This window comes from Biomphalaria glabrata, chromosome 18, assembly GCF_947242115.1.
Source record: "Biomphalaria glabrata chromosome 18, xgBioGlab47.1, whole genome shotgun sequence".
Lineage (NCBI taxonomy): Eukaryota > Metazoa > Mollusca > Gastropoda > Planorbidae > Biomphalaria > Biomphalaria glabrata.
This window is the reverse complement of record NC_074728.1, coordinates 12,308,806-12,336,384: the sequence shown is the minus strand read 5'-3', so window position 1 is coordinate 12,336,384 and position 27,579 is coordinate 12,308,806. Positions and strand designations below refer to the sequence as shown.

Genomic DNA, 27,579 nt, shown 5'->3' with positions numbered 1-27,579 from the left:
GGCGTTCACACTCAAAGTTTTAAACTGCTTAGCTTGCACTATACGCTTACTTGACTAGTCTAGTGTAGTTATCGTTAGAAACAAAACGTCAAGTCCGTTATAAATGAACACATTTCATTTTCGTTTTTATATGAAGAAATAATGCATAAATTTGCTAGTCATACCAGTATATTAGGTATGGATTAGGCGATTGTCATTTTAGCCCTTAGATCTTCATCTAGATTGTTTTATTCTAGATTAGGACCAGATAGTCTAGAGTCTAGAGAGAGTCAGAGTAGACTGTTCACTGCTGACGCTGGGCTAGTGTAGTCGTACTAATACTCATTATACTGGTCTACAGTGACAGTGTAGAACTTAGTAGAAGCTACCATACCTAGAACTGTAGTGTAGTCTACTCTATTATCTAGACTAGGGAAACTAGGGAATAGTCTAAGTAATTCAACTATTTACTACATGTTCTAGTACTACTAATAGTAGTAATAGTACTAATAATTACTAGAGATCTATTACTTTAGTCTTTACTTGTGTCTTGTCTTGTTTGTAAAATGTTTTACGTTTACTAAACTAAACATGTATGTTTCCTATGTTCCTTAAGAGTTGAAGATAGTTTACTTCCTAGTCCAAGCCTCCCGCAGGGCGAGGGGGATGGGAGCGGGCAGGGTTTCAACCCGGGACCATCGATAAATCCAAACAACAGACCAGCAAGCAAACCACACGATCATGCAGACTTGACTTGTCATTGTCTTGGGCTTGGTAGATCTAGACTCTAGCTCTAGATAGTATTACTGTTACTGTTAGTTATTAAATAAATACTAAATCTGTAAGGTCCCAGAAGGCCTTCTCGATGTGATAGAAAAAAAATTAATTAATTAGCAGAAAGGTTTTCTTTAAAAGCATTTAAGAAGGATGTCAATATATATTATATTATTTTATTATTTGTTTACAAAGCCTTGTTGCATTCTATTAAAAAAAATATATTCATAATCCTCAGCACTTTCCTTGCTATTGATGTGCTTTATTTTTTAATCTTGCCTCATTGAAGCTTAAACTAGTTTAACATAATCAACAGACAGTTGTGTCAAATAATAATCAATATATATGTTTTCCTAGCCATTGGCAGCGGTACATTCTTGTACTGTTACCATCAGAAAAGAAAACTGTTTAAGACTGTTGTGGCAGATGTATCAAAGAGTAATGCCCCCTGTCCTTCTAAGGAGGAATCAGAGAGCTATGTCAATATACCAGTCTTGCCTGGAGAGGAAATACCTGAAGGTCCTCTGTTGTTATCCCTTTGTCAAGTGCAAGTTACCTTCCGTCATGGAGCCCGCACCCCACTTCATGTGATACCTAAAATTGAGGAGGTATTTTTATTGTGTATAAGATACTAAAACTTACTTTTTAGTTTATATTTTCTAATATTAAGTTGTTTTTTTAGTAATTTTCAGAGCTGTTCAGCACTATTGCATTTTTCCTTTACTATTACCTATCCCTTAGTCTATTGGACCATTGGGGCACCATGGCAGATTTGTCTCCTGTCTTTCTCCATTCCTCTCCATCCATTTTTTTTTATGTTGTCTTCCCATCAATGTCTCTGTCTGCCTCTTCTTTTTCCTTTTTGTTTTCCCTGAAAGAAGGTCTTTGCAAACCCCGAACACCTTGTAATAGGGCCATAGATTTAGCTTGCATTTTTTTATGATAATTTGCAGGTGATTGAGTAAAGAACTAAAAGGTTGAGTTCCAATAATAAATAAAGTTATTCTTTATGTTAAATTTAGCCCAAGATTCAGCACTTGTTCACAATTATTACCATACAGTTAGAACAGTTTTGCTTATTAGACAACAGACCCAGACACATCCCTTTCTTTATTTGTTCACATGCAGAGCACTAACAGCTTTGTTTATCTATGAGCCATCTTCTCATGCTAGTCTAATATTGATCAACTGACTTCTATTAGATGTTTAACAAATATACCATTCTCTTGACAGGCAGAATTCGATCCCCAGTTTATATCTAGAGAGCACCAGTCCACTGTATTTCCATATCAGAGAGTGTCTTCCGTTACAAATAAGCCTATAGGCTGGTCCAATTATGAAAAGAAACTCACCAGTAAGCTTCTGAGGGTAAGTACTAACACTAAAATACAGAGTTAAAGCTTGCATTCTCATTCCCATTATCTATTTTGTATCCATTTACAGAGCTGAGGATTGTTTTATTGTTATAGGTGTTTCAGATGTTCCATTATCTTTCTAGATAATTATATCCTATGCCAAACCTCCCACAGGACAGCAATGAAACCCAGGACCATCAAATGACATACCACATGACCAGGCAGCCAAGTTTATATACAATATTTATTTACACCGCTTAAGTTGATATTCTGTATCCAATTACGCCAAAAAAGTTTATATTACATATACATTATACCATTTTATTTTAAATTATGTATCTATTTACACCTAATAGGTTTATATTATGTATCCAATTACACTACTTAAGTTTATATTAGATATTTATTTACACCACTTAAGTTTATATTCTGTATCTATTACAATCTAAAGTTTGTAGTCTGCATCATGTACAGAACTAAAGTTGATATTTTGTGTCCAACAATGTTGCACCCACCACCTACTTTCAGCCAATGTTTAATTCATTAAAAAAAAATAGATGCAATGTATCTTATCTTTTATAATACAGATGTTACTTCAAAAAAGAAGATGATTACGTCCCAACCGTCATGCATGTTAACCAAAGACTTAAATATCTTGCTACTTTAGTTCTAGTTGTATAAATGTATGTCTGTATAGAAAATTAAGATGTAATCTAGACTGTGTTTGAACGTGTGCAAATCAACAAAAAATAACTACAACTAAGTTTTAAAACAATCCATATATATAATTCTCTTCATGGCTCAAGAGTTTGGATAAGAAGTAAAGGAAAGACCACGCTTTTATTTCTGCAAGTCGGATTAGAGTTACCCTACGAAAAAAAAAAGGGGGGAGAACAAGTAGTATTCACCTGTCACAAAGTAGCAGGATGGGACTTAACCGTTGTGACCAAGAAGTCATGAAAAGATCACTCTTTTTTATTTCTACCCCACGTAGTTTTAGCGGCAAAAAAAAAGAGGGGGGTAGGAGGGAGAACAAGTAATCTACTCTGTTTTCACCCGTCATAAATAGCAGGGCCGGATTTAACCATTGTGGGGCCCTATGCGATACGGATTTTGCGTGGCCAAGTTTGGATAGGGATACGGATTATTAGTGAAAATTAAGAGTTTATATTATAAAATACATTCGTCTTTGCATTTTATTCATTTTTTACTACGTACAGGATTACTTTACGAGCCTTGTGTGTAGCGAAGTCATACAGTAGATCATAAAAATTATATTTCCTACATAGATCATGCTCAATAGCAAGAATTACCAAATGTTTCAATCTATCTACGAGAATTGTTGACCTCAAGTAATTTTTCATTATTTTGAGGCATGAGAAGTTTCTTTCACTAGCTTCCACAATTACGGGTATTGCATAATGCCGTTTTTTTTTATCGCGCGTAGGATTGGCATTTTCCATATTGAATGACACCCCAAAATTTTACAATTGTGTATATATTTCAGGAGATTTGTATGAGTTTTCAAAAGATTTTAATAATTTCTGGATATTTCCAGGACGTTTTAGTATATTTTGCAATTTCAGGAGATTTCCAGGAGCCCCTGGTTAATCGACAGGAGGCAGCAGGAAATCTGTTATAAGTTATAAAATGGTTTAAGTTAATAATTTATACACCTAGAATTAGCGCGGGTCCTATGAAAGTGTGGGGCCCACTGCGGTCACATAGGTTGCAGTGGTCTAAGGCTGGCCCTGCAAAATAGCGGCGTATTCCTTAATGTTATTCTGATTGGCATACATCCACCAAAAAAAAAAAGTTTTAATTTTATAATGTCAAATTTAATTAAATGCATAATGCTACAAATGAACATTTTGAATTTCTCCTAAAAATATACTGAAATAAATTGAGGACTTTCTAGAGAAACTATTTTACTCTAAGCTTTTTAAAAATTTACATTGTACTTATTTTTTGTTAGGGAGGAGCTTGTTATGGAGCCTTGACCAGCTACGGCAAAGATCAAATGTACCAGTTGGGTAGAACACTGAGAGCTTGCTATAGGGACAAACTTGCTTTGTGCAATTACAATCCACAGGATGTCATGTATGTTTCCATTCTTCCCTTTTCCATCTGTTTCATTCAGACTGATAAAATCTCAAAATAATTCTCAAATCAGTACTTATTTTTTAATTAAAGGACTTAATTTGGTATCTAATACAACTAAAGAAACTTTGTGTATAACAATTTGTACTTATAATTTTTATGTTAATAAATAAAGTTTTGTTTTATTGGGATGTGCTCTCAGAGTGGCATTAACCACTTGGCTTTCTGAATCTAACTGAAGCTGAGTTGCAGGGGCGGACTGGCTATATGGGCAAATGCCCGGTGGGCCAGTACCAAATGGGCCGGTCTGGTCGCGATCAAAGAAAAAAAAAACTCAATGCAGACAACTTAAAAACAAAAGTGACAGCAGCAAGACCCAAAGGCCTGAACACATTTTCTTGTTTTTTTTTGTGTAAATTATTATTACAAATAATTTTGTTTGAAATTCAACAAGAATAAAATTTTAAGAATTACACTATACACTGTACGTATTATCATTTGTAAAACGTTAGACCGTACTTTCTGCTATGCATGAGCGGCATGGCCTTCAACACTACTTTGATGTCTTGGAGACTGTGTTTGGCCTGATCGTTTTGCTGGTCGGCATGGGCCGTTGATGGCACTCCTATTTTGTTTTGCTCCTTCCCTCCCCCGTCTTTTGGTGGTTCCAATGAAAGTTAACGAAAAAGAGGGATGGAAGAGGTTAAGTTAAAAACATTGATATAACGCTGCAAAAGGGGAGACAATTAGCTCTTTAACAAAATGTTAATAGAAGTTAACTTAAACACATACACACAGCCGCGAAATTGCAAACCACCCAACTTATTCATAGCTCAATATGGGTATAAAGTTCTACTTTCTGCGATTTGAAAAGAAAAAGTAAGTTTCTTGTTTTTATTTGTAATAACATTGATCTAAAAATACTACACTAACTTCTTAAGTCATGTAAGGCTTACAAAAAAAAATTATTTAATTAAAACATAAATCTAGATCTAAATATAGCTCTCACTATTATGATATGATTAATGGCAAACTTATGCTTAGTTTGAAGTCATTAATAATGAAAATTATTACAATAATTAAAATAATTTATATAGCGCTGTCATATCCAATATTTAATGAAAGGAGATTTTGAATCATTTATATTTTAAATAATATATTCATATACAAATGGCGTTTTTGAGAATGTACTAGAAGGAAGCAAGAGCTTTTCACATTTAGAAGTGCCTCTCTAACCGTTCTGCTTTCTCTTATCTTGTAAAGGAATATATATAGATCTATCTATCTATCTAATATATATATATATATATATATATATATATAGTTCATCCATCGTGGTTCGATGATGACCACTTTGTCATCCAGGGAGCTGAGAGCTTTACACTGGGATTTTATGTCTCCTCGTGTGGCTGGTGAGACCTATGTGAGCCCGGAATGTTTGGCCGCACACTAGGCAGGTTATTCCAGCTGGAGCTAGTGTCATTGGCATTGCTTTTCTTCTCTGGCGTTTTTCTTCTGCCAGCATTGTTCTCTTTTCCTCAGCAACATGTGCGCCGGTTTTCACAGCGCCACGTCATGATGCCCTGTCATGTGCCTCTGTCTCCCAGGGAGTCCCTGAAGTGCTTTCTTTGACCACCTTGTGAGCGCTTTCCTTCGTTTAGTTGGCCATACAAGAGTCGTTTAGGGATGCGGTGGTCTTTCATTCTGCATACGTGTCCTGCCCATCGCAGCTGGGACTGCATCAGGATTGTGTGGATGCTTTGCAGACCCACTCTTTGAAGGACTTTAGTATCTGGTATTTTGTCTTGCCATTTGACATTCAATATTTTTCACAGACATGTCATGTGGAAGTGATTCAGTTTCTTTGCATGTTAAATGTACACTATCCATGTTTCTGAGGCATAGACCAATGTAGGGAGGATGACGGCTTGATAGACCCCTTGTTTTGTATTTGTGGTGATACCACTTTAAAGGAATGGGTTGCCTGAGTCAGCCAGGAAAACCAATGATGTATGTATTTTAAATCACAGATCAATATGCATGACTAGATTGACACGTGAAATGCATAGGACCTAATTATTTTATTTTTTTGAAGAAACGTCTGTAATCTATAAGTAATACCAAAAAGTTTGAAACTCATTAAGGCTGCTATTGTAGTGTTTATAGTTTTCAGACTACATACATGTATAAATAGAATAGATTATATAAGCCTACGAAAGCATACATTCAGTTTTCGATGCGTTATCAAACTTTATATGTTTTGAATAGAATTAGGCTTACACCTATGATAAAACACATGGGCGTAGACGAGAGGGGAGGAGTTCAAACCATCACTGGCCTCAGATCTCATTGTCTAAAAGGGAAACTTTACTTACTTCCTCAGCGCAGCCAACTTAAGCAAACTACAGTCACCAAATTTCATGAACTTAGCCAAAAGGGGTTTTGTGGTTCCCCCCCCCCCCTTATACAAAACTAAAGCATTTTACCTTTTTCTACCAGTCGCTGGACTCCAGTGAATAGAAGATTTAGTTTTTGATTTATTAGCGGAAGAGTAGCAGGCTAATTGCACTGTAGCTACCTCAAAATATGCATTTTTTAAAGCTTAAAATAACGGAAATAATGCTTACAGCGCTCCCCCAGACTCCCTAGCTGTCCCTTGGCGGTGTGTACTGCTTTCACTAATTATAGGAAGAGAGTATTCTAGGGTAAAAAAAACGTTTAAAAGAATGAAAGATAAGAATGTAATGAAGATTAATTACATATACACACACTTATATATATATATATATATATATATAAATTGCGTAGGGGGTTTAAAATCCTCCCCCCACACCGAAAATATATGACATACCATTTGTGGGCCGGTTTATATGGTAATGCCCGGGCCGATTTTGATTCCCAGTCCACCCCTGCTGAGTTGTGTTTGCTAGTGCCTCTAGGTAGCACAGAAGCCTTCTCAAAGATATCCCTCCACCCACATGGTGACAAAAGAGATTGAACCATAGTAGTGCACAGAGCAGAACACAAGCTGGAAAGATGTGCAATACAGAAGCAATTCTAAAGTTCATTTCTTTTTGTTTGTTTTGTTGTTTTTATTGTATACTTATTTTAGTGAAAAATGAATTTCAAATTCAATTGAGACAAAATTTTGTACTAAAGCATTGGCTTTGTTTCCTCAGAGTGAAGTCAAGTAATATTAAAAGGACAGTTGAGTCAGCTGCTTGTGTTCTTGCTGGACTTTACACCAAAAATCAATTGCAGCAATTTGGTTAGTGAACTATCTACTTGAATGTACCAAAATATGATGCTTCAGTTTACCAAATCTTGGAGCCATAGAAGCCCTGAAATGGACAATGGTCATCCCATGACTAATTCAAAACGTATTGGGTCTTACAGGGGGATGCTGCTTTTGTAGGACACAAACAATGAAATAGTATAAATTTGAGTTAAACACTTCAATGCTAGTGAATAATTGCTTTCATCATGCAGGGCCGGTCCTACAGATTGTGGGGCCCTATGCCAAACAGATTTCACGGGGCCTAGTCTGGATAAGGATAATAAGTGAAAATTAAGATTTTTTTTGTTTGAAAATAAATACGTCTTTGCATTTTGTTTCATACTTTACTAAGTACAAAATCACGGTCAAATTAAATTACAAGCCATCTACAATAAACATAAGATCTGCATTTTAGATTTACTATCGACTTGCAAAATATTGCTTTTGATTTTTTTAAGAGATCGAGATTTAGATCTGTATTTACATGCCACTGATAATTACAGTAAATAAAGTATTGGAACTTCTTGTTTTGGTTGAAATTCACCTTATTATTTTTATTAATTGAAAGCTGACATTGCCGTTTTTTTTATCACTAGTAGGATTGGCGTTTTCCATATTTAATGGCACCCCCGAAATGACAATTTAATCTATTTTTTAGGACATTTTTATGAGTTTTCAGGATATTTTAATAATTTCAGGAGATTTCCAGGAGCTCCTGGAAAATCAGGAGGCAGCGGAAACCCTGTCAAGTTAAAATGGTTTAATTTAATAATTTACAACTAGTTTTAGCACGGGACCTATGAAAGTGTGGGGCCCAATGTGGCCACACAGGTTGCAGTGCCCTAAGGTCGGCCCTGTCATCATGCAAGTGTAGAGAGATGCCATCTTATTGACTTGGGTATATTATATATGTTGTCATATGTCTACAAAGTATAATCATGTCCTTGCATTAGGATCTGAATTGGGTACATTTGGTTATGCATTCTTCTACATTGAAACTTTTTTCTCAAGTGATCCTTTTATTGTTATATCGGAATGTTTATTTGAGTCAATTTGTTGGTTATTGCTCACACTACTGATGTCAAAAAAAAATATATTTATATAAATTAATATATTTATAATTTTGAAAGAGCAGTTTTATTGAGTTTATCACTTAATCACTTTTTAGAAATAAATACAATTTCAAAGTTTAAATGCGATTCATGAAAAGAAATAATTTTTATTTATTTATTAGTAAGATTAACAAGGAATTGTTATATGTACTAATCATATAATTTTACAGTAAGGTTTTTTGTTTACTGGCAGTGGGGAACTCTCACCTATGAAGCTTTGTGTTTGTTTTATTAAGAGGTCTAAATATTGTTTTGTTTTTCCCTCCAGCGGAACGAAATGAGCCAGTGAAAATCTTCATTCCCAATGAACACTACAATATACTGGTTCCAGACACGACCAATTGCGAAGTGTTAAGGAAGGTGAACCATTCAGCACTACTTCATCCTGACTTTATACCTGGCATGAAGGAAGACCGTCTGAAAGTGGAGAAGCATCTAGGTGAGTCAGACTTCTAATACTCAGCCTTTGTACCTGAACACTCAAGTAAAGAACTTAACCCTAAACATCCACCATTGTTTGTATCAGTGCTTTCATCTCATCCTAATGTTTGTTTTAATGTTTTCATCTAATTTGAATATCATCTAAAAAATGAACATTGGAAATGACTACCTAAAGGCTCAAGTCACTGTTGGGCTCAAGACAGAATTTTGTATTTTGTTCATCTCTTGTCAGGTTGTCTTTATATCTATCAATTTTCAAGCAGCCCATCAAGACATGAAATACATCACACACATATGCAAAGTTGGAATTGACTTTGAGGATACCCATTAAAATGCCATGTCAAACTGAATTTCTGTTTGATTGGATCAATAAAAATTATCTTATTTACGTTCATCTTATCTTCATCATCTGTAATTGTGCACCCTTATGAGGCATAGGCCACCAACCAGCTTCATCTCCTGTGCTAATCTCTCCATCTGTCCTCATGTCTTTCGCATCTTCTTGGTGTCTGCATCCAAATTTCTTGGCTGTCCCTCTTCCTCTTTGACGTTCTAGGTGAGGGCTTGTCTTTTAATGTTGGATGCATGTTTGAAGAGTGTGCACTATCCATCTGCAGCATCTCTGAAGGATATCTTCTTCTCTGAGCTTCTGCTTTGTTCTTTATGTTATTCAGGCAAAACAAAGTATCGTCCCGAGACATGACGTTAAACTGCGCTCCTCTTTCCTTAGCACTTTTGGAGCTCAAAAGTGCCCTACTTCTTTTCTATCATTGTGTCTGCCTCCTCTTTTCCTAAGTCTGCCTTCATTGATCATCACACTGTCTCCTTAACTTTAAATTCTCACTACGTCCTAGACCAGTCCGTTTGCCGTGGACTGCGACGGGTAAGGGGGGATAAAGAGATCCTGGTGTTTGAGTGGTGGCTATCTGAGGATAAGCCACAACAACACAATACTTTGGCTCCAAGTTCCCCTAGACCTGAGACCCAGATGGCCCGCTCTGGGTCAACCGGCTGGTCATGCCGAGCTACCAGCATAGGTCGTCGACCTATGCTGGAGGGCGGTGGCTGGAGGGTCAATCAGGGAGCTGCTGTATCGGACACATGTCCGATGTAGCAGCTGACTGAGTATAGCACCTGTGTAGCCCTGGCGGGCTCATTCTGGACATCCGAATGGCCCGTCCCCTTGTTGGACTCGATGGCGGGTGGGGAGCACAGGTGCCGAATTAACCAAAATATATATGGACAAAAAAACACACACAAAACTACTTGCCCCAGACCTGTGTCTGGGCAAGAAACGACGAATTGACGATAAAAAGGAGGAGGTCCCAAAAGGCTGTGCCACCTGGCCATCATTTCTGGTGGTTAGATGCACAGAGGAGGGAAAAAGCCTGACCAAGTTGAGCCCTTTTATTATCTATAAGGGACTCAAGTCAGTAGTGGGAGAGCCCAAGAGTGTGTCTAAGCTACACAAAACAATGGAACTCCTTGTAGAAGTAGACAGCAAGACACACTCTGATGGGCTTTTAAGATGCAGAAGACTCTGTGATCTCCAAGTGGAAGTCATGCCACACAAGAGTCTGAACACCAGCAGAGGTGTAATCAGCTCTAGGGACCTACTGGAATGTTCCGAGAGGGAAATAGTGGAGGGCATTGAAGGAGTCACCCATGCCCGGCGCATTACCAGGCGCAGGGAGGGTGAGGAGGTCAAAACCGCCACTATTATCCTCACATTCGGAACTAGGACACCGCCAGAGTATGTGAAGGCAGGATACCTACGAGTTCCAGTGAGGCCCTACATACCTAACCCCATGAGGTGCTTCAAGTGCCAGGGTTATGGACACGGCGCGGCAGTCTGCAAGAGGAACACTGTGTGTGCCAGATGTGCTGGAGAGGGTCATGAGGACAAGGGCTGCACAGCCCAGTTCAAATGCCCAAACTGTCAAGCTGGCCACTCAGCCTACTCCAAGGACTGCCCTGTGTGGAAACAGGAGGTTGCCGTGCAGGAGTACAAGGCAAGAAACGGATGTACCTTTAGCCAGGCGAAATCGGCTGTACTGGCCCTACCCAAGGGCCAATTCGGCTTGACAAAGACCTACGCCCAGGCTGTTGCTAAGAAAGGAAGATCCATAGCCACACAGACGGACACATTGACCCCACCACCCCCTCCTCCTCCCCCAACTCAGAAGAAAACACCGCCAAAGAACACACCTCTGAAGAAACAAGAAAGCCCTGTTGTCATGCTAAAGAACAGGTTCTCTGTGCTCGCTGATGAGAGCATGGAGACTGAGCAGCATGTCAAAACCAATACTCCGGGAGAACCCGGAGACATCATGTCTGACACAGGTTCTCCTCAGAGAACCCAGCCAGACACCCCAACCTCTACCGAGTTAGAGGTTGACCAACTCCCTAAGGGGAGAAATCAAAGCGGAGAGGATGCCCGAGGTGAGAGAGGAGGAAATAACCTTCGCTCTAACCAGAGGGATCTCCCCTCTCCAGAGAGAAAGACTTCCCCCAAAAGGGGCTTGTCCTCCTCTCCATCCAAACCCAAGAATAAAAATACCAAGGTCACTGGAATAAAGGGAAACCCCTCCGGGGGCCTCCCAAGGCCAAATAGCTCCTAGTAGGTCATCTAGAATAAGCCATGGATTCCAGAATTGTACAGTGGAATTGTAGAGGCCTCAAGGCCAATTACGAGGAAATGCAGCTACTGATGGACTCTGAGACTCCTGTAGCTGTCTGCTTACAGGAAACATTTCTGAAAGATTGCATCAGCTTCCGAAGCTACCGTGCTTACACCAAGAATGTTGAGGATGCAGAGAGAGCATCAGGTGGAGTCTGTATCCTTGTGAAGGATAGCATCCCCCATGAGAGGGTAGAACTACAGACCACACTACAGGCCGTAGCAGCTAGGATAACGCTTCACAAGGTTATCACTTGCTGCAGCCTGTATCTACCACCAGGCGCTCCATTAAACCGAACAGACATGGAGGACCTATTGAAACAACTCCCCCGGCCTTATTTAATCCTTGGGGATTTCAATGCCCATAACACCATGTGGGGATCCAACAATACCGACACAAGAGGTCGTATGCTGGAGGATATCTTCCTCCAACATGATTTATGCATACTTAATGATGCATCACCGACCTACTTGCACCCAGGAACTGGATCATTCACATGCATTGACCTCACCGTATGCGTCCCCGGACTTCTGGACGATTTTAAATGGTCAGTTAGCAATGATCTACGGGGAAGTGATCACTTCCCAATCATCATTACTAACAATCTCCCTTCATTGGGACGACCTCAGCGGTGGAAACTGAATAAGGCCGATTGGGAACAATTCCAAAAAAGATGCTCTGAGGATATCACAGAAAATATCCTCCATGAACAGAACCCAGCTGATACCTTTGCTAGCAAGCTACTAAGTATAGCCAGGAAAGTTGTACCCCTAACCTCTGCAAATCCAAAACGGCCTAGCAAACCATGGTTTGATACAGCTTGCAAAAGTGCTATTGGTGATAGGAAAAAACAACTGGCTGCATTTATAAAGAATCCTTCCCAGGAAAACCTAAAGCTATTCAGGATAGCTAGAGCAAAGGCTAGACAAACCATACGGTCAGCCAAAAGGAATTCCTGGAGAAGTTTTGTCGGCAGTCTGGATGCCAAAACTTCTGCTAGAGCGGTTTGGAAGGCAGTAAGGCGAATCAAAGGGAAAGAATCAAATGCAATAGGGCATTTGAAAAACCAAGGACGAACTGTCACGTCCCCCAGAGAAATAGCTGACTGCCTGGCATCCTCAATAGCAGAAAAATCATCCACTGCACACTACACGCCAGAGTTCCAAAAAGTCAAAACCAGGGAGGAAAGACACCCCATTGATTTCAGGTCAGAGAACAATGAAGACTACAACAAACCGTTCTCGCTTGAGGAACTGAGGGAATCGCTGGACAAGTCACATGACACAGCGCCTGGAGAAGACGAAATCCATTACCAGTTCCTCAAGCACCTTCCCGAACCATCATTGGCAGTCCTGCTAGGGGTCTATAACTGTGTGTGGCAAACAGGCGCTTTCCCAAACAGCTGGAGGAAAGCCACAGTTATACCGATACCTAAACCGGGAAGAGACGGCTCTGACCCAGCTAACTATCGACCAATAGCACTAACAAGCTGCATCTGCAAAACCATGGAAAGAATGATTAACAGTAGGCTGGTCTGGTACCTGGAAAGGAATAAAGTGATCTCAAACTACCAGTGCGGATTCCGGCAGGGGCGGACAACAACTGACCACCTGGTAAGGCTGGAAGCTTATATTAGAAATGCTTTACTCAGAAGAGAACATCTAGTAGCTGTATTCTTCGATATAGAAAAGGCCTTCGACACAACCTGGAAACATGGCATTCTACGTGACCTGGCGCTTATGGGGCTTAAGGGACACCTCCCCCGTTTTGTGGAGGAATTTCTGAAAGATCGAAAATTTCAGGTTCGAGTGGGCAACTCCGCTTCTGACACTCATGACCAGGAAATGGGTGTACCCCAGGGCAGCATTCTGTCAGTCACCCTGTTCAACATTAAAATAAATAGCATCATAAATGCGCTGTCCCCTGGCATAGAGTGCTCTTTGTATGTTGATGACTTTGTCATTCTTACTTATGGGAAAAACATGAACACCTTAGAAAGAAAATTACAGTTATGTTTAAACAAAATTCAGGGTTGGGCAAACTATAATGGCTTCAAATTCTCAGACTCCAAAACAGTTAGTATGCATTTTTGTAATCTAAGGGGACTCCACCCAGACCCTGAACTATTTATACACAAAAAGAAGATCCCTGTCGTGAAAACTACAAAATTTTTAGGCCTCACCTTAGATTCCAAATTTAAGTTTCTCCCCCACATTAAGGAACTTAAGAAGAAATGCCAAAAGTCATTAAACATACTAAGAGTACTCAGCCATACGGACTGGGGAGCTGACAGAGATACCTTGCTGCTGCTCTATCGGAGTCTAATTCGATCTAAGCTAGACTACGGATCCATAATATATGGAGCAGCAAGGAAGTCGTACCTAAAAATACTGGAACCAATACAAAATGCTGCCCTGCGTCTCTGTCTCGGCGCGTTTCGTACATCACCTATCCCAAGTCTCCATGTGGAGGCTGGAGAACTCCCCATGGATATAAGAATGAAAAAGCTTGCAATGCAGTATATAGTCAAGCTAAAATCCAACCCCACGAACCCTGCTTTTGACTCCATATTTAACCCCACAGAGGTAGAACTATACAATCGAAGGCCTAACGTCATACAGCCGTTGGGCCTTCGAATGAGAGAACCCATCCAAAATTTAACCCCACCCATTGACCAAATCTCTAAAATAGAAACCCCTCAGAATCCTCCTTGGCTAATGAATAAACCCAAATTAAATTTATCCCTCCTTAATTTCAAAAAAGAAAATACAGACCCAAGCATACTACAAGTCCACTTTAGGGAACTGCAGGAGAGCTACGGAGATTGTGGCACCATCTACACAGACGGATCCAAAATGGAGGGAAAGGTCGCGTGTGCCTGCTCCTTTCGGAACAAAACAATCTCCCGTAGACTCCCTGATGGCTGCTCCATCTTTACTGCCGAATTGCACGCAATATTGCTTGCACTTATGGCCGTAAAAGCATCAGAAAGGAGTAAATTTATAATCTGCTCCGACTCCAAATCTGCATTGCAAGCTTTGGGGCGGATGAAGACTGACATCCCATTGGTACATAAGAGCCTGAAGCTGTTGGACCAAATAACAGCCGACCGTAGGGATGTCACCTTCATCTGGGTCCCCTCCCATGTTGGCATTGAGGGAAACGAAGCCGCAGACAGAGAAGCAAAGAGAGCCCTAAATCATGCGGTGTCAGGAACCCAAATTCCCTACTCGGACCTGAGACAAAGTATTGCCTCTGCTACCTATCGAGAGTGGCAGAACCGATGGGAGGCTGAGACTCACAGTAAACTCAGGCAGATTGTGGCGGATGTCAGGTGGCGGCCCACATCTAAGGGTCTGACAAGGCGTGGTAGCACAACCATGTCCAGACTTAGGATTGGCCACACCTACATCACGCACTCCTTTGTACTGAAGAGAGAGGAGCCCCCACTTTGCGAGTACTGTGACTCTCGCCTCACCGTGGAACATATCCTCGTTGATTGCCCCAGATACCAGGATGTCAGGGCAAAATATTTTAGAGCCACTAATCTAAAAACACTATTTAATAATGTCGACCCTGGGAAGGTACTGGGCTTTATTCGGGAAGTGGGGCTATCTACGAAGATCTGATTTCTGAATTTGTGAACATGCACTATTTACATTAGATTTTTACCAAATATTTAAATATTTACTACCTTTACTATTTTAACTGTGAATAGACCTTGATTTTAATTATATGACTGTATAGAATCTGGCCCTTGTTGTTTAGAGAGAGAGTGGTCCTTGAGGGACTGCAGGCACGACATGGCCTAAATTGTGCCGATGTGCCTCAAATCAACAAATCAAATCAAATCAAAACAAAGTAAAAAGATGATTTGGCAGAGCAGAAAAATATTGACTGTGTTCTGTCTAAACTTTGACTACTAAAAATTACATCTTAAAACATTTTGTATAGGTTGTCAAGTTAATATCTTTACAAACATGGTTTCTGTATGCATTTTTGACATTAAAATTTGACAATGTAAACTTTTTTATTCAGGCATGTTATTCAAACGGATTTTAAAGTTTTATAAATGAATGAAAAAAAAAATGTACTTAACAGCTGACAAAAAGTAGAATCTAATAATGATAAGATACTGTTATGACAATAAAAAAATAGCTACCTGGTAGTTTTTACATTGACTTGTGTGTTCCCTTAAAGCTGAGCTTATTGCTAATTTGTGATGAATTCTTTCCATTTGAAGCTCAAATGCGACAAAATCTTTTAGAGTGTGTTGAACAAGTTCAGGCCAAAATCAATCGCTACTTTGAATTTGAAAATAGTCTAGAAAGAACCAGTGAAATGAATCAGTTCAACCAATCCTACGAACATGACCCTGTGTTGTATCCACTCTTTCAAGAGAGAAACTATGCCATTTTGAAAATCAACCAGTTCTGGTACAGTGTTGTATCCTTGGCCAATTGACCTTTAACTTGTAGCAAATTGCAGGTTGTGACAAACTTTAAATTGATAATGTCCAAGTATATCTCTAGCGTCATCTGAGCACTAGGCGTTGAGCTATTAAATACTGATTTTGATAGATTAAAGTGAAATCTAATTAGTATTCCTGAAACTCAACTGATCCATTGGTCCAGAACATCCTAGTTGAGGTGGGAAGAGATTTGGTTGAGGTGGGGGGGGGAGGGGAAGAGTTGAAGAGATATCTATTTATACTAAAGGCTGGATATATATAAATATATATATATATATATATATTGTGCTTTGTATATGTATGGACTTAAATTACAAATATTTTCAAACCACATTAAATAACTATAAGGAAGATTAATATTTAAATTTTTTAGTGAGTGTGTGGAGGGTCTCTCCCTCTGGAAAAAAAATAAAAAATTTGTATCACTGTTTAATATCAATTTCTATGTGTTTGAAGTTAGTTTCACAATTGTTTTGTTTTAGAACTATTTCAAGTTTGAGTCAAAAGAAAATAGAGAATGATAGTAAGAAGGTTGCAGTTCTAATGTTGATATTTTTGTAATAAACTTTATTTTCTTTGAAATATTTGAAATTGTGCTGATCTGAAAAAAAAAAGGATTTTCTCTCATTTGCTCAACTAATATTTCATCTTTCATTGGGTAATGTATTAAAAATAAATGACAAGGTTAAATTTTCATAACCTTTAAAGTATAAAAAAATGTCTCCTTATTAAGTCTAGCACAGTCTTATTTTAGAAGTGAATTACGGGAAGAGAAGTCATGTTTACACACACACACAGACACCTGTCTCTATCTTTATGCAACATTTTTTTCTTTAGTTATAATATTGGAGGAGTGGGAAGTGCAAACTGGTGCTGCCATCTACTTTCTAATTAGTATTTTTTTTTACCTTTTCTTAATCTGTAGATCTGCCGCACCAACTGAATTTTAAATTTGGAAAAAAAAGGTGGGGAATAATAGGTTCACATGGAAGTTGTTGTTATTTTTACTCATTTAATAATTTAAAAAAAATAGAGTCCATGTAATCACAACACATTTCCAACAAGGATCAAAAAAGCAGTCTTAATCTTAGTCTTAAAATTTCAGTTACATAAAATTTCAACTATAAACATAATATTTACACAAATTGTGTTATTTATCTACTAATTAAAAAAGTGTCTAGTATGTAGTCTAGAAGTCTAATAATTAAATGTTGGGCTACAGAATTCTCTAATTTCAATTGAAATAAATTTGGATGCTACTATTTGATTTAATGTTAAATTTTCCTGGTTGTTTTGTTTTCCTTCATTGCTAAAGATGTTGCGCCATCCAGTTCTCAATGAGTTCTTTAAGGAAGAGGACTACAATGTTCTGGCATATCTGCGTGGCATGGAAGCTGAGGAGTTCCAAGGAAAATTTGCTTCTGGATACAGAATTCATTTTGTTAGTTTTACTTAGTTTTACTTATGAATTACAGACATCCCTACAAAAGAGAAGATTGTTATGTCCTTTGCTTTTCCATATGTTAGTCATGCATGTTAATTAGAAACTAAACTCTGCTAATTCAGGCAACCCTCTCCATACTCTAATGCTACTAGGGAAGTATAGGAGCACCTGAATGAATTAGTCCTGTTATAATAGAAGAACTACTGGATCACCAAGCAAAAAGGAATCTAACTGAAAACTCTCATTATCATTACCTGTCTATAATGTCCCACTTTGGTTCTAGATTAAAACCCAATGCAACAATCTGTCTTTACTTGTACTAATGAATGAATGTACTCTGACTGTATTACACTGAACTACTAATTCCTTAAAATTAATGTCAGATCTTGTAATCCATTCTGTGTTGTTGTTTTGTTGTTTTTTTGAAGATATATGCTTCCATTGTATCTCTGTGGTGACCTCATTCTAAATGTTGGTTATGAAAGATTTGCTTCCATCTGTCCTCAGTATTTTGACTCAAACCCTTATTTCTACAACAAGCATTTATGTAAGGAGGTCAGCTACAGTGGTGAGACCATCAGTGCCAAGAACATCTCCATTGCTTGGAAACCACAGGCTGTAAGTAGCGACACAAGTCTTGATAGAGACAGTGAGAAATAAATCTCTTAATTACAATTTATGAGTAAAGGTCTGATTATACTGTGGCACAATTGATTGGCTAGAAGATTGAATTTCTGACTACACCTTGAATGTCACATGTTCAAATTCTAATGCTCATTTGTTCATACAGGAGTATATTAATGTGTTCTATCATCTGGGGAAGTTAATGTCATATGACTTTAAAATATTTGTGCATGCATTTTGTTTGCATATCAATGAACAAGATGAGATTTTTCATATCTATGCTACCCTATATTTGTACACGGAACCTGAAGAACTTTCCCTCTTGCAAGTACCTCTAGTTCAAAATAGTTAGGGAACCTGACCTGAAAACACACTTTACTATTAGTGGGATACTTTATACTACAGTTTGAAATTTAAGTGTTTTTTCTTTCTAATGTAAACATGTTCAATGGAAATCAATTTACAAGCGATTTCTTGTGTTTGAATTTATAAATACACAATTTTACTCAATGCAATAGCCAAAAAAAAAAAAACTTATTATATTAATGGAAGAAAAAAAAATATTTTTTTATAAGATTTTATCAACATTCATTGACTTTTATATATGTGTTGGTAGTTAATGTTTTATTTTTTCCACTTCCACTGTGTGCCTAGGAAAACAAAGAGCAGCCTTCATGTTTCTTTGACTGGTACACACAGAAAACAACAGACAAAAAAGATGACATTGGCTTTGCTCTCTGTGATATTTATATCAACCCTCTAGTTAACCTTGAGGTAAGCCAGCTTGTAGTGCAATGAAAATATTGGCTGAACTGTAATCAGAGTTTCTTACATAACTAGTTACTTTAAATTGATCTGAGAAGCTCAAAAACTCCCTATCAGTATTATCAAGGTTAGGTTAATGAAGTTTCATATTTTTGAGCAGATATTTCATCTACTCTCTAGTAATCTATTTCCCTGTTTGCTTTTTTTCTTAAACCATTTTTTTTTCTTTTTTCACCATTTTGTTATCTTTTTATGCATATTGCTAGGTCTTTTTGCTCTCTATAGTGTCCATGTTAAAGATTGTTAAAGATTGTAACTGATTTGTAAAGCAGAAATGTTGATGTTGTCTTGAGTTGTTTGTCCTTTTTTGTTTCTTGTCTCTTCTTTACTAACCGATATCTTCTTTTTAGTTGACTAATCTTGATCTTCTCTTTTGTTACTATCTCTGTTTGCATATTTTGGTCAACTACTCTTTTGTTAATGTCTCCATTTGCTCATGTATGGCTTCATTCAGTCGTGAAGTGACTATGGATCATCTGATGAAAATGAGATGAATGTGGTCGGAATAATGTCACCAACACATCAGTTCCCTCCTCTTCATGCAACTGATGTATCCAGAGGAAAGGCAAGTGCCTGTACAGTTTGGGGTCAGCGGCATCCGAGTTCTGCCAGGGTGTAGCACTGAATGCTGCAAACTGCCTAAGGGTCGCTGGCTCCTGATTTTTCCTCAGGGCTGACTCCCGAAGCCTTTCCCATGATTGGGTATAGCTGCAAGGTAGAGGTTTGAATTCAGAGTTTTCCTTCTCCTAGGTGGTTAGCCAGCCATGGCTAATGAGCCCCTCCTGGCTGAAGCTTATTGGCTTAGGTGCCAGTTACTCACCTTGCCCTTTCTCCTGTTAGTGAAAACAGTTCCACCTGATTCAATATCTGAGCCACACGTGAAGGCCAGGAGTTGGACTGGTTGTCAGAGGCTATTAGAAACACATGCCATTAGGAAGCATTTTCTAGACGATCAAGTGCTTATATCCATGACCTGAGATCCTCGCGAGAACGGGCCTTCCCAGCATCTTTACGTCCTCAGGCACTGCCGCCTTTGCTGGCACGGACATGTTCGCCAAATGGAGGACAATCGCATCCCAAAAATCATTCTGTACGGGAAACTTGCGTCTGGCTCAAGAAAGACTGGTCGCCCCCACCTCCGTTACGTTGATGTGATAAAAAGGGATTTAAAATCAGTGAACATTGATACTGAGCATTGGGAAGACATAGCCTTAGACCGCACTAGTTGGAGAGAGACGGTGACCAAAAAAGCTATAGAAAGTGAGAAAACATGGGCCTCGATTCTTGAAGAAAAGCGTGCCACACTGAAAATGGCCAGCTCCTCTACCACCAAAGGGAAAGCCACCTTGACATGCAATATATGTGGACGGGAGTGTCTCTCCAAAATAGGTCTCCACAGCCATATGAAATAGTGTTCGAGATGAACCATAGTTGTTTCATGACTGAAGGAGGCCAATGACATATCCATGACCACCTCCGCCAATGACAACCTTGTGAAACCATTGGCTCATATAGCTAGTGGCTAAATATTAAATGTTTAGAAAAGCATTTCATAAATAGTACATTTTGTGTTCTCTTTAAGTGATTTTTGTTGATGTTCATTGTTCTTAGTGTCAATTTGAAAATAAAGGAGGGAGGAAATTTAGATTTTGTTAAAAGTGTACTGGAATTTAGATAATGTTCATTGTTAGTACAACCTTGACTAGATTCATGCTAATTTTCCAGACAATGGTGACTTAAATAAGACTTCAAAAATCTAATAGTATGAGATTTAAAGTAATGGTACAATATTTGTGTACAGTAATTAAAACACAGCCTTACATAAAATGATCATTCTGTGCTTTCTTTTAGCTTCCAGCAAAGTACCGAGATAGAGGAGACTTACCACTCAACTTTGTATTTTGTAAAGATGACATCACTAGCAGACTAGTAAGTCTTTTTTTTTTTAGATCCTTCCATTGTTTCTATATAATGAACAGTTATTCCTTTTTTGTCTATTCTTACTGAAAATATTTGTTAGAAGCCTAGACTCTGGTTCTGATTTGTGATTCATTAAAATGTTCTCATTAATTTGTTTCCCATCACATAGTGATGCTGCTTCGAAACACTTTTTTTTAAAAGAAAGTTCAAATGAATTTTATTTCTGGCTGTGACTTGGAAGAAGAACCCAAATTTTTTTTAGGGCAAATTATCAGAATAAAATTTTTCTTTGTTTTTCTTTTCAACATTCATTGTTGGACTAGTTCCATGCTTCTTTTCAACTCTGTTTATGTCAGTGACACAATTTATATGTCTATGGAACTGATGACACCATTTTATGTCAATAGTATGCCATATATTTTTTAGTAGACCTAGTAAGCATTTGTCTGGTGTGTTATAAAACTTCATAACTCGAGTTGCATCATGGAAAAATAATGTTTGTTTATAATAATATTAGTTAGGGAAAGTAAATGCTTTTGGTCGTTGTGCTGGCCACATGAAACCTTCATTAACCATCTTCAAAAGAAACAGATAGCCCTTACATCATTTGCAAGGTCTAAAAGGGGACTTTACTTTTATAATTAAATAATAGAGTGATAATTCCTGGTCATCTGAATGATAAATATACAAATAATAAATCCAAATAGCACAGTGGGCTCCATAATATCCAGTGTAATAGAACAGTATGATACAATATGATCTGTGACAGTTTATAAATCATGTAGATTGCAATAGTTTATTATTCTTTTCAGGCTCAGGGATGGAAACACCCTGCTGAGTTAGAGATGTACCAGAAAATGATACAGAATAATGCCACCAAGCTTCTGTACTATGCAATGACTGGCCAGCATGACTTGGAAAGGTTGACAGTGACTCGACTCTCTGCTGGTCCCTTACTGACAGAGATGGTCAACAGTGCTGAACAATTTATTTCTGGAAAGTGAGTTATTTAAGTACAGCTAACTTTAATTTTCCGAGTTGTAGATGATATAAACTTTTTTTTCCTTTCTCTTCTTATGGGGGCTTGGTGGTTGAATGTTACAGGTTTTTTCTAACCCAGAGGTTATTAGTTCAAATTCAGGTGAAGACTAAGATTTTGAATTTTAGGATTCTTTAGATGCCCGGAGTCCACCCAACTCCATTGAATACCCAACATTAGTTGGGGAAAGTAAAGACAGTTGATCAATATGCTGGCCACATGACACCCTCATTTAAGAAACAAATGAGAATTTCATCATCTGCTCCATGGACCACAAGATCTGAAAGGGAACTTAACATATTTTTTATCACTTATATTGAGGGTTGTTGTTTTTTTTTTTGGGGGGGGGGGGGGCAACTGCTTCACATCCTTCAACAGTTTATATCAGCAACACTTAACTGACTTCCTTAACTCCTGCATACAATCATAGATTGTTTTTGTTAGGCTTGATTCATCAGGAGAAACTTTATTGAGAAAAGAATTGTGCCATGGAAAAAAAAACAGTGAGGTAGTCACAGAGCAATACTTGCTGTTAATCTTATTTTTTGTAAAACTCCCAAGTTCTTAAGTGAACTACATTTGCTTATAACTTCTAACAAGCATAAATTCAGTATTCCCTTTCTGTCCTCATGATCTGACCAATGACCAACCACCTTTACTTTCCGTCAACTAATGTCAGGTATCATTGGAGTTGAGTAAAATCTGGAGAGTCCTAAAAATTCCAGAGTTTAAAATCCCAGTCTTTACTGAGTTCAAACTTGAGACCAAGAGTTAAGAAGCCAAGTGCTTTAACACTCAGCCACCACACCCCACAACTTCTAATAATTGAAGTTCTTAACAAATTTGCCAGCTTTTTTTTTTTTGACTGGGTTTGCGTTGCTTTTGTTAATTATCCTTTCAAGTATCTTTTCCAGAGTATTCTTTGTGTTTTTGTCTGACAGATCTCAATACAAGATGTGCCTTTACTCAAGTCATGACTCCACATTGATAGCTCTTCTGGAAGCGCTAGGCATCTGGGATGGCAACTGGCCACCTTTTGCTTCTGATATTCGACTTGAATTACACAAGGAACTGGATAGGGATCAATTCTATGTTCGAATCCTTTATCAAGGAAAGGTCTGCTTTAAAAATATCAATAACTCCTGTATATATACAAAAATTCAGGTGGCTGGCTGATTATGTCATTAGTCATTTAGATTATTAGCACAAGAGCCTAACATTGTAATTACGTTTTATCATCTCCTATAAGCTGCTGCTATGTCAGGTATATCTTGGCAATCTAACAATTTTAATTACAATTTTAATTAAAAATGGTTTGGTTGTTAGGCTTGGCTCTCGAACCGGAGGGTTCCACGTTCAAATCCTGGTGAAGACTGGGATTTTAAATTTCTCTCTTTAGTCCACACAGTTCTAATCGGTACCTGACATTAGTTCGGGAAAAGTAAAGGCGATTGGTCATTACGCTGGCCACATAACACCCTTATTAACCATGGGCCACAGAAATAGATGAACTTTACATCATCAGCCCTATGGTCTAATCGGGTAACTTTACTTTGTTAGGTTGTCACTAAATGTGTACTAGGATACAACAGAAAGCAAAACTCTTAAGTTTGAATGCTGATGATTGTTTGGATTTCATTATGGACATATCAGGACATTGCTGTATGTTTTAGAACAGTTCTAATGATGGCAAATGTTTAGTGGCCAAAGTAAACGTGAAAGTGTTCATTTGATGATTAACTTATTTGATTTAAATGACATGCAGCTTATTTCATTAATTTTTGTTCCATTTCATCTTGAAAAGGGTTGTTTTTGCTAACCATTAATGAACAGGAAAATCCATTAAAATGTACTTACAATAGTAACAATTATGAAAGAAAATGGACATTGACATTTCTCGAGTATAATAAAAATCTGATTTTACAACTTAAAAAATTTTATTGCGAAAAAAAAAAAGATTGTTTCTAAATTTAACCTTGAGCTTTATATTTTGACACTGTGTTACAAAATCTAGTAATACTTAAGCTACCAGTTAATCACATCTGTTAATATCTTTACAGGTTCAAAGGATTCGAGGTCAAGAAGAAGATTTTATACACTGGACTGCCTTTAAACGAGCCATTTCTAAATACATGATCAAAGAAGAGGAGTATGCTAAAATATGTGCCTCCAATATACTGGAAAAGATTGCTAAAGGTGATTTTCATCAAATGTCCCAACTTTTCTTTATGGAGTATTTGGAAATATTTGGTTGTTTTAATGTGACTAGATAGTTACCACCATAAAAATTCTTGATCACAGAAACTTAACTCTCTCTCCATCATTATTTTAATTGCTCTCTGACAGAAATTAATCCATTTTGCTAATTTGTATTTTCCTACCTGTTATGATTAAATTTCAATAACTATTTTGTTTTATTTGCTATAGAATTTAAGGCACACGCTTTTTAGATAAAATACTTTGCTTTTTAGATAAAATATGTTGGTGTTTATAAAACAGAAAATGAAATTTTATTTTGGAATATGGAATTAAAAAATAAAAACTAACCCACTATGTGTGCAAGACTCTTTAGAACTAGATCTAAACCAGATAAAATTTAACTAGGAGCATTTGTTATGATAGTTATTTAATGTTCACAAAATTTAATGTCTAACATTTAGAAATCATATCAATTGTCTTGATGTTATTACCATGGAGAAAATTAAAATAGAAGAACAGAACAGAATGTCTTCTCTTGTCCCCACTCTTAAAAAACATTTGTTTTGGGTAACAACGTCTCTCTCTCACAGTGTTTAGTTAATTAGACGTATGTATTCTCTTATTATTAGACATTGTAGTCTCTTTATCACCCAATTCTTGTTATTATAAGCTGTTTTCTTATTAGAATTTTATTTTTTTTAAATTTTAAGTTGCATTAGTTGTTAAAATAGATTCTCTTTAAAAGTATTGTTATCAGCAAGAGGTTTTGTATTTTTTAAATCCTGTCTTTGTGCTAAATATAAGTTGAAATAAAGTATATGAAAGGAATTGAATATACATTTAAATTAAATATATTTTCAAAGTAAGTAAATGTGATACAGAAAATATGGAGGAAAGAGTGTCCGTGGGAAACAAAAACTTCAGTTAAGATATACATTGTGTTTGTCTCTCCATTGGGTTGGATTTTAATACCTAGTAATTGAAGCTATGCTTGTCCCTTTGTGAAGAGAATGTTCTTGACTCTAGAAACTTGTCACACTTTGAGATCAAAATGGAGGGTGTTTTACTTCCATCCAATAGGGTTGAGTTCTTTTGAAACATTAAATCCTGACTTCTGCTTGTCAGCTGTCCTTGACATTTGGAAAACTTGTTTTCTCATTGGAAGCCTCTATTGTGTCTGCTTCATTTCTAATTCAAAACAACTATTGTAACAGCAGGAATATTCGATCATTGACTAAACACAGTCAACTGGTTCAGACTGGGTGGTAATGTTTCTTTATTATTTGGGATATGGCCATATTAAAATGGTTTTACAAGGAAAAAAAACATTTTTTTTTGTTGTTGTTTTTGTGAATCATATGTGTGATCATTGTATTTCTGCTGTATGTGTGGCTGTATTAATTGTGTGTTTGCCTGTGTTGTGTTTGTGTTCTAGATATTCTGAAGCATGAGGAGAAGGAAGTGGTGACCAAAGAACTCCAAGAGCAAGAAGCAACTCCAGCAGGCATGTAGACAGCCAGAGTAAGTGAACTTTGTTGACAGCATGTAGACAGCCAGAGTAAGTGAACTTTGTTGACAGCATGTAGACAGCCAGAGTAAGTGAACTTTGTTGACAGCATGTAGACAGCCAGAGTAAGTGAACTTTGTTGACAGCATGTAGACAGCCAGAGTAAGTGAACTTAGTAGACAGCCAGAGTAAGTGAACTTTGTTGACAGCATATAAATTGCCTGAGTAAGTAAACTTTATTGACAGCATGTAGACTGCCATCATAAGTGAACTTTGTTGACAGCATGTAGACTGCCATCATAAGTGAAATTTGTTGACAGCATGTAGACTGCCATTATAAGTGAAATTTGTTGACTGAATGCAGAACCAAAAAAAAATGTAATGTGAGATTTTGTTTGCTTTGCTTCACTTGTTGAGGCAATGGGATGATTACATAATACAAGATTAATTGATAATCATTTAGGCCAGAAATATTTTTAAAAACACATACTTGAATTGATTTGGGTTTTTGTCAGACTTTTTGGGGGGTAATTTTTGTTTGTATTTTATGTTTTGCATGTTCTTTCAGAAGTAAAGATTATTAAATTCTGTTTGAAACCTCCCAACACATGATGGGAGATGGTGGTTAGCAGGATTTGAACCTGGGACCATTGCAATGACAATCTAGAGCGCATACTACACTACCAGGCAGCCATCCTTTGGTGAAATAGAGAATTCTGCAGACTTGGTGGGTGTACTTTTTATAAATAGTGTTCTTGGCGGAACTATTTGGGTACTTCCATAAAATAGTGTTCTTGGTGGAACTGTATGAGTACTTGAATATAATAGTGTACTTGGCGGACGATTTTGGCTACTTGAACCAATTTGAAGTTTTAAACAATTTTTTGGGCAATCATTGGATTTAAAGAAGACACATAAATTTTGTGCAATCTTAATTAAAAAAAAAAAGTGGAAAAATATTCTGTCCTAGTATGAACTGGATCTGTGGGTCAGACCAGTATTATGTCCAGCTAGGATGTGAAGATATATCATTAAAATATTCTGTTCACAATTAATCACAGATGACATGTTCACTTCATTTCATGAAATTGTTAAATGACCAATCATTTTCACCTGAACTCTTTCAATAAAGTCTACAAAGCTTTTAACTTTTTTATTTTCAGATGGACTAAAAGACTGTTGAACATTTGATAAAGCACCTATATTTATAAATTATTAATTTAGATATCATTTTTAAACTGTATTTATTGATCAAAAATCTATTTTAAATATGTGATAAATGTTGGGTCCAGTAATTGATATTGTTTTATTTTGAGGGAGAATAATGATCTGAGAGTTGAATTTGTTGGTCAATAAATAATATTGATACATACTTTTGTTTTTGTTTTTTTTTTGTTTCTTAGCATTCAAAGTTGAGGGGAAAAGCTAGTATTCTATTTGTGCTTTCTGTCTGCCTGTCCATCTGTCTGTTATGATTTTTTAAAATGAGAAATCCTCTTTTTTTTTTTTTTCTATTCCTCCTAGTAGTATACTTAATACTAGAGTATCAAAGGGTCAATTCTTTAGAAGTGTGAGATACTTTTGCAATTAGTTGTCCATAGGATTTACCCAGAAAAGTTGCCTGTGAAACATTGACACTTTTATGTTATGTACATTTAGTTTTAAACCCTGGGACTTGTTCACACTAAGTCTAGGATATCATAGACTTATGAACACTTAGTTATGAATACCTGAGCCTGTTGACACATAGTCATGGACTGGACACCTGGGACCTTGTGAACACTTAACCATGAACTCCTGGGTCCTGTTGAGTTCCTGACACTCACAACAT

The 27,579-nt window shown here is 37.3% G+C and overlaps 1 protein-coding gene across 1 annotated transcript; it reads left to right on the top strand.

Annotated features, from left to right (window-relative positions):
* Positions 1-16: 16 nt before the first annotated feature.
* LOC106063941 (lysophosphatidic acid phosphatase type 6-like) lies at positions 17-27,120 on the top strand. Its single transcript, XM_013222463.2, has 16 exons — positions 17-175; positions 1,111-1,361; positions 1,987-2,121; positions 4,084-4,208; positions 7,388-7,476; positions 8,866-9,036; positions 15,963-16,165; positions 17,506-17,631; positions 18,142-18,252; positions 18,913-19,032; positions 20,935-21,012; positions 21,816-22,003; positions 22,984-23,158; positions 24,103-24,238; positions 25,677-25,762; positions 26,912-27,120. Exons 1-15 carry the CDS (start codon positions 142-144, stop codon positions 25,751-25,753), a joined length of 2,019 nt encoding a protein of 672 aa, XP_013077917.2. The 5' UTR covers positions 17-141; the 3' UTR covers positions 25,754-25,762; positions 26,912-27,120.
* Positions 27,121-27,579: the final 459 nt, after the last annotated feature.

What these genes read in the sequence shown, in the direction of transcription:
- LOC106063941 (XM_013222463.2), top strand. Translation starts at nt 142, where the DNA reads ATGCATAAATTTGCTAGTCATACCAGTATATTAG. An exon ending in AAATCAATTGCAGCAATTTG is followed by an intron (nt 7,477 to 8,865) that starts GTTAGTGAACTA and finishes TTTTCCCTCCAG; the next exon opens with CGGAACGAAATGAGCCAGTG. An exon ending in ACCAGTTCTGGTACAGTGTT is followed by an intron (nt 16,166 to 17,505) that starts GTATCCTTGGCC and finishes TCATTGCTAAAG; the next exon opens with ATGTTGCGCCATCCAGTTCT.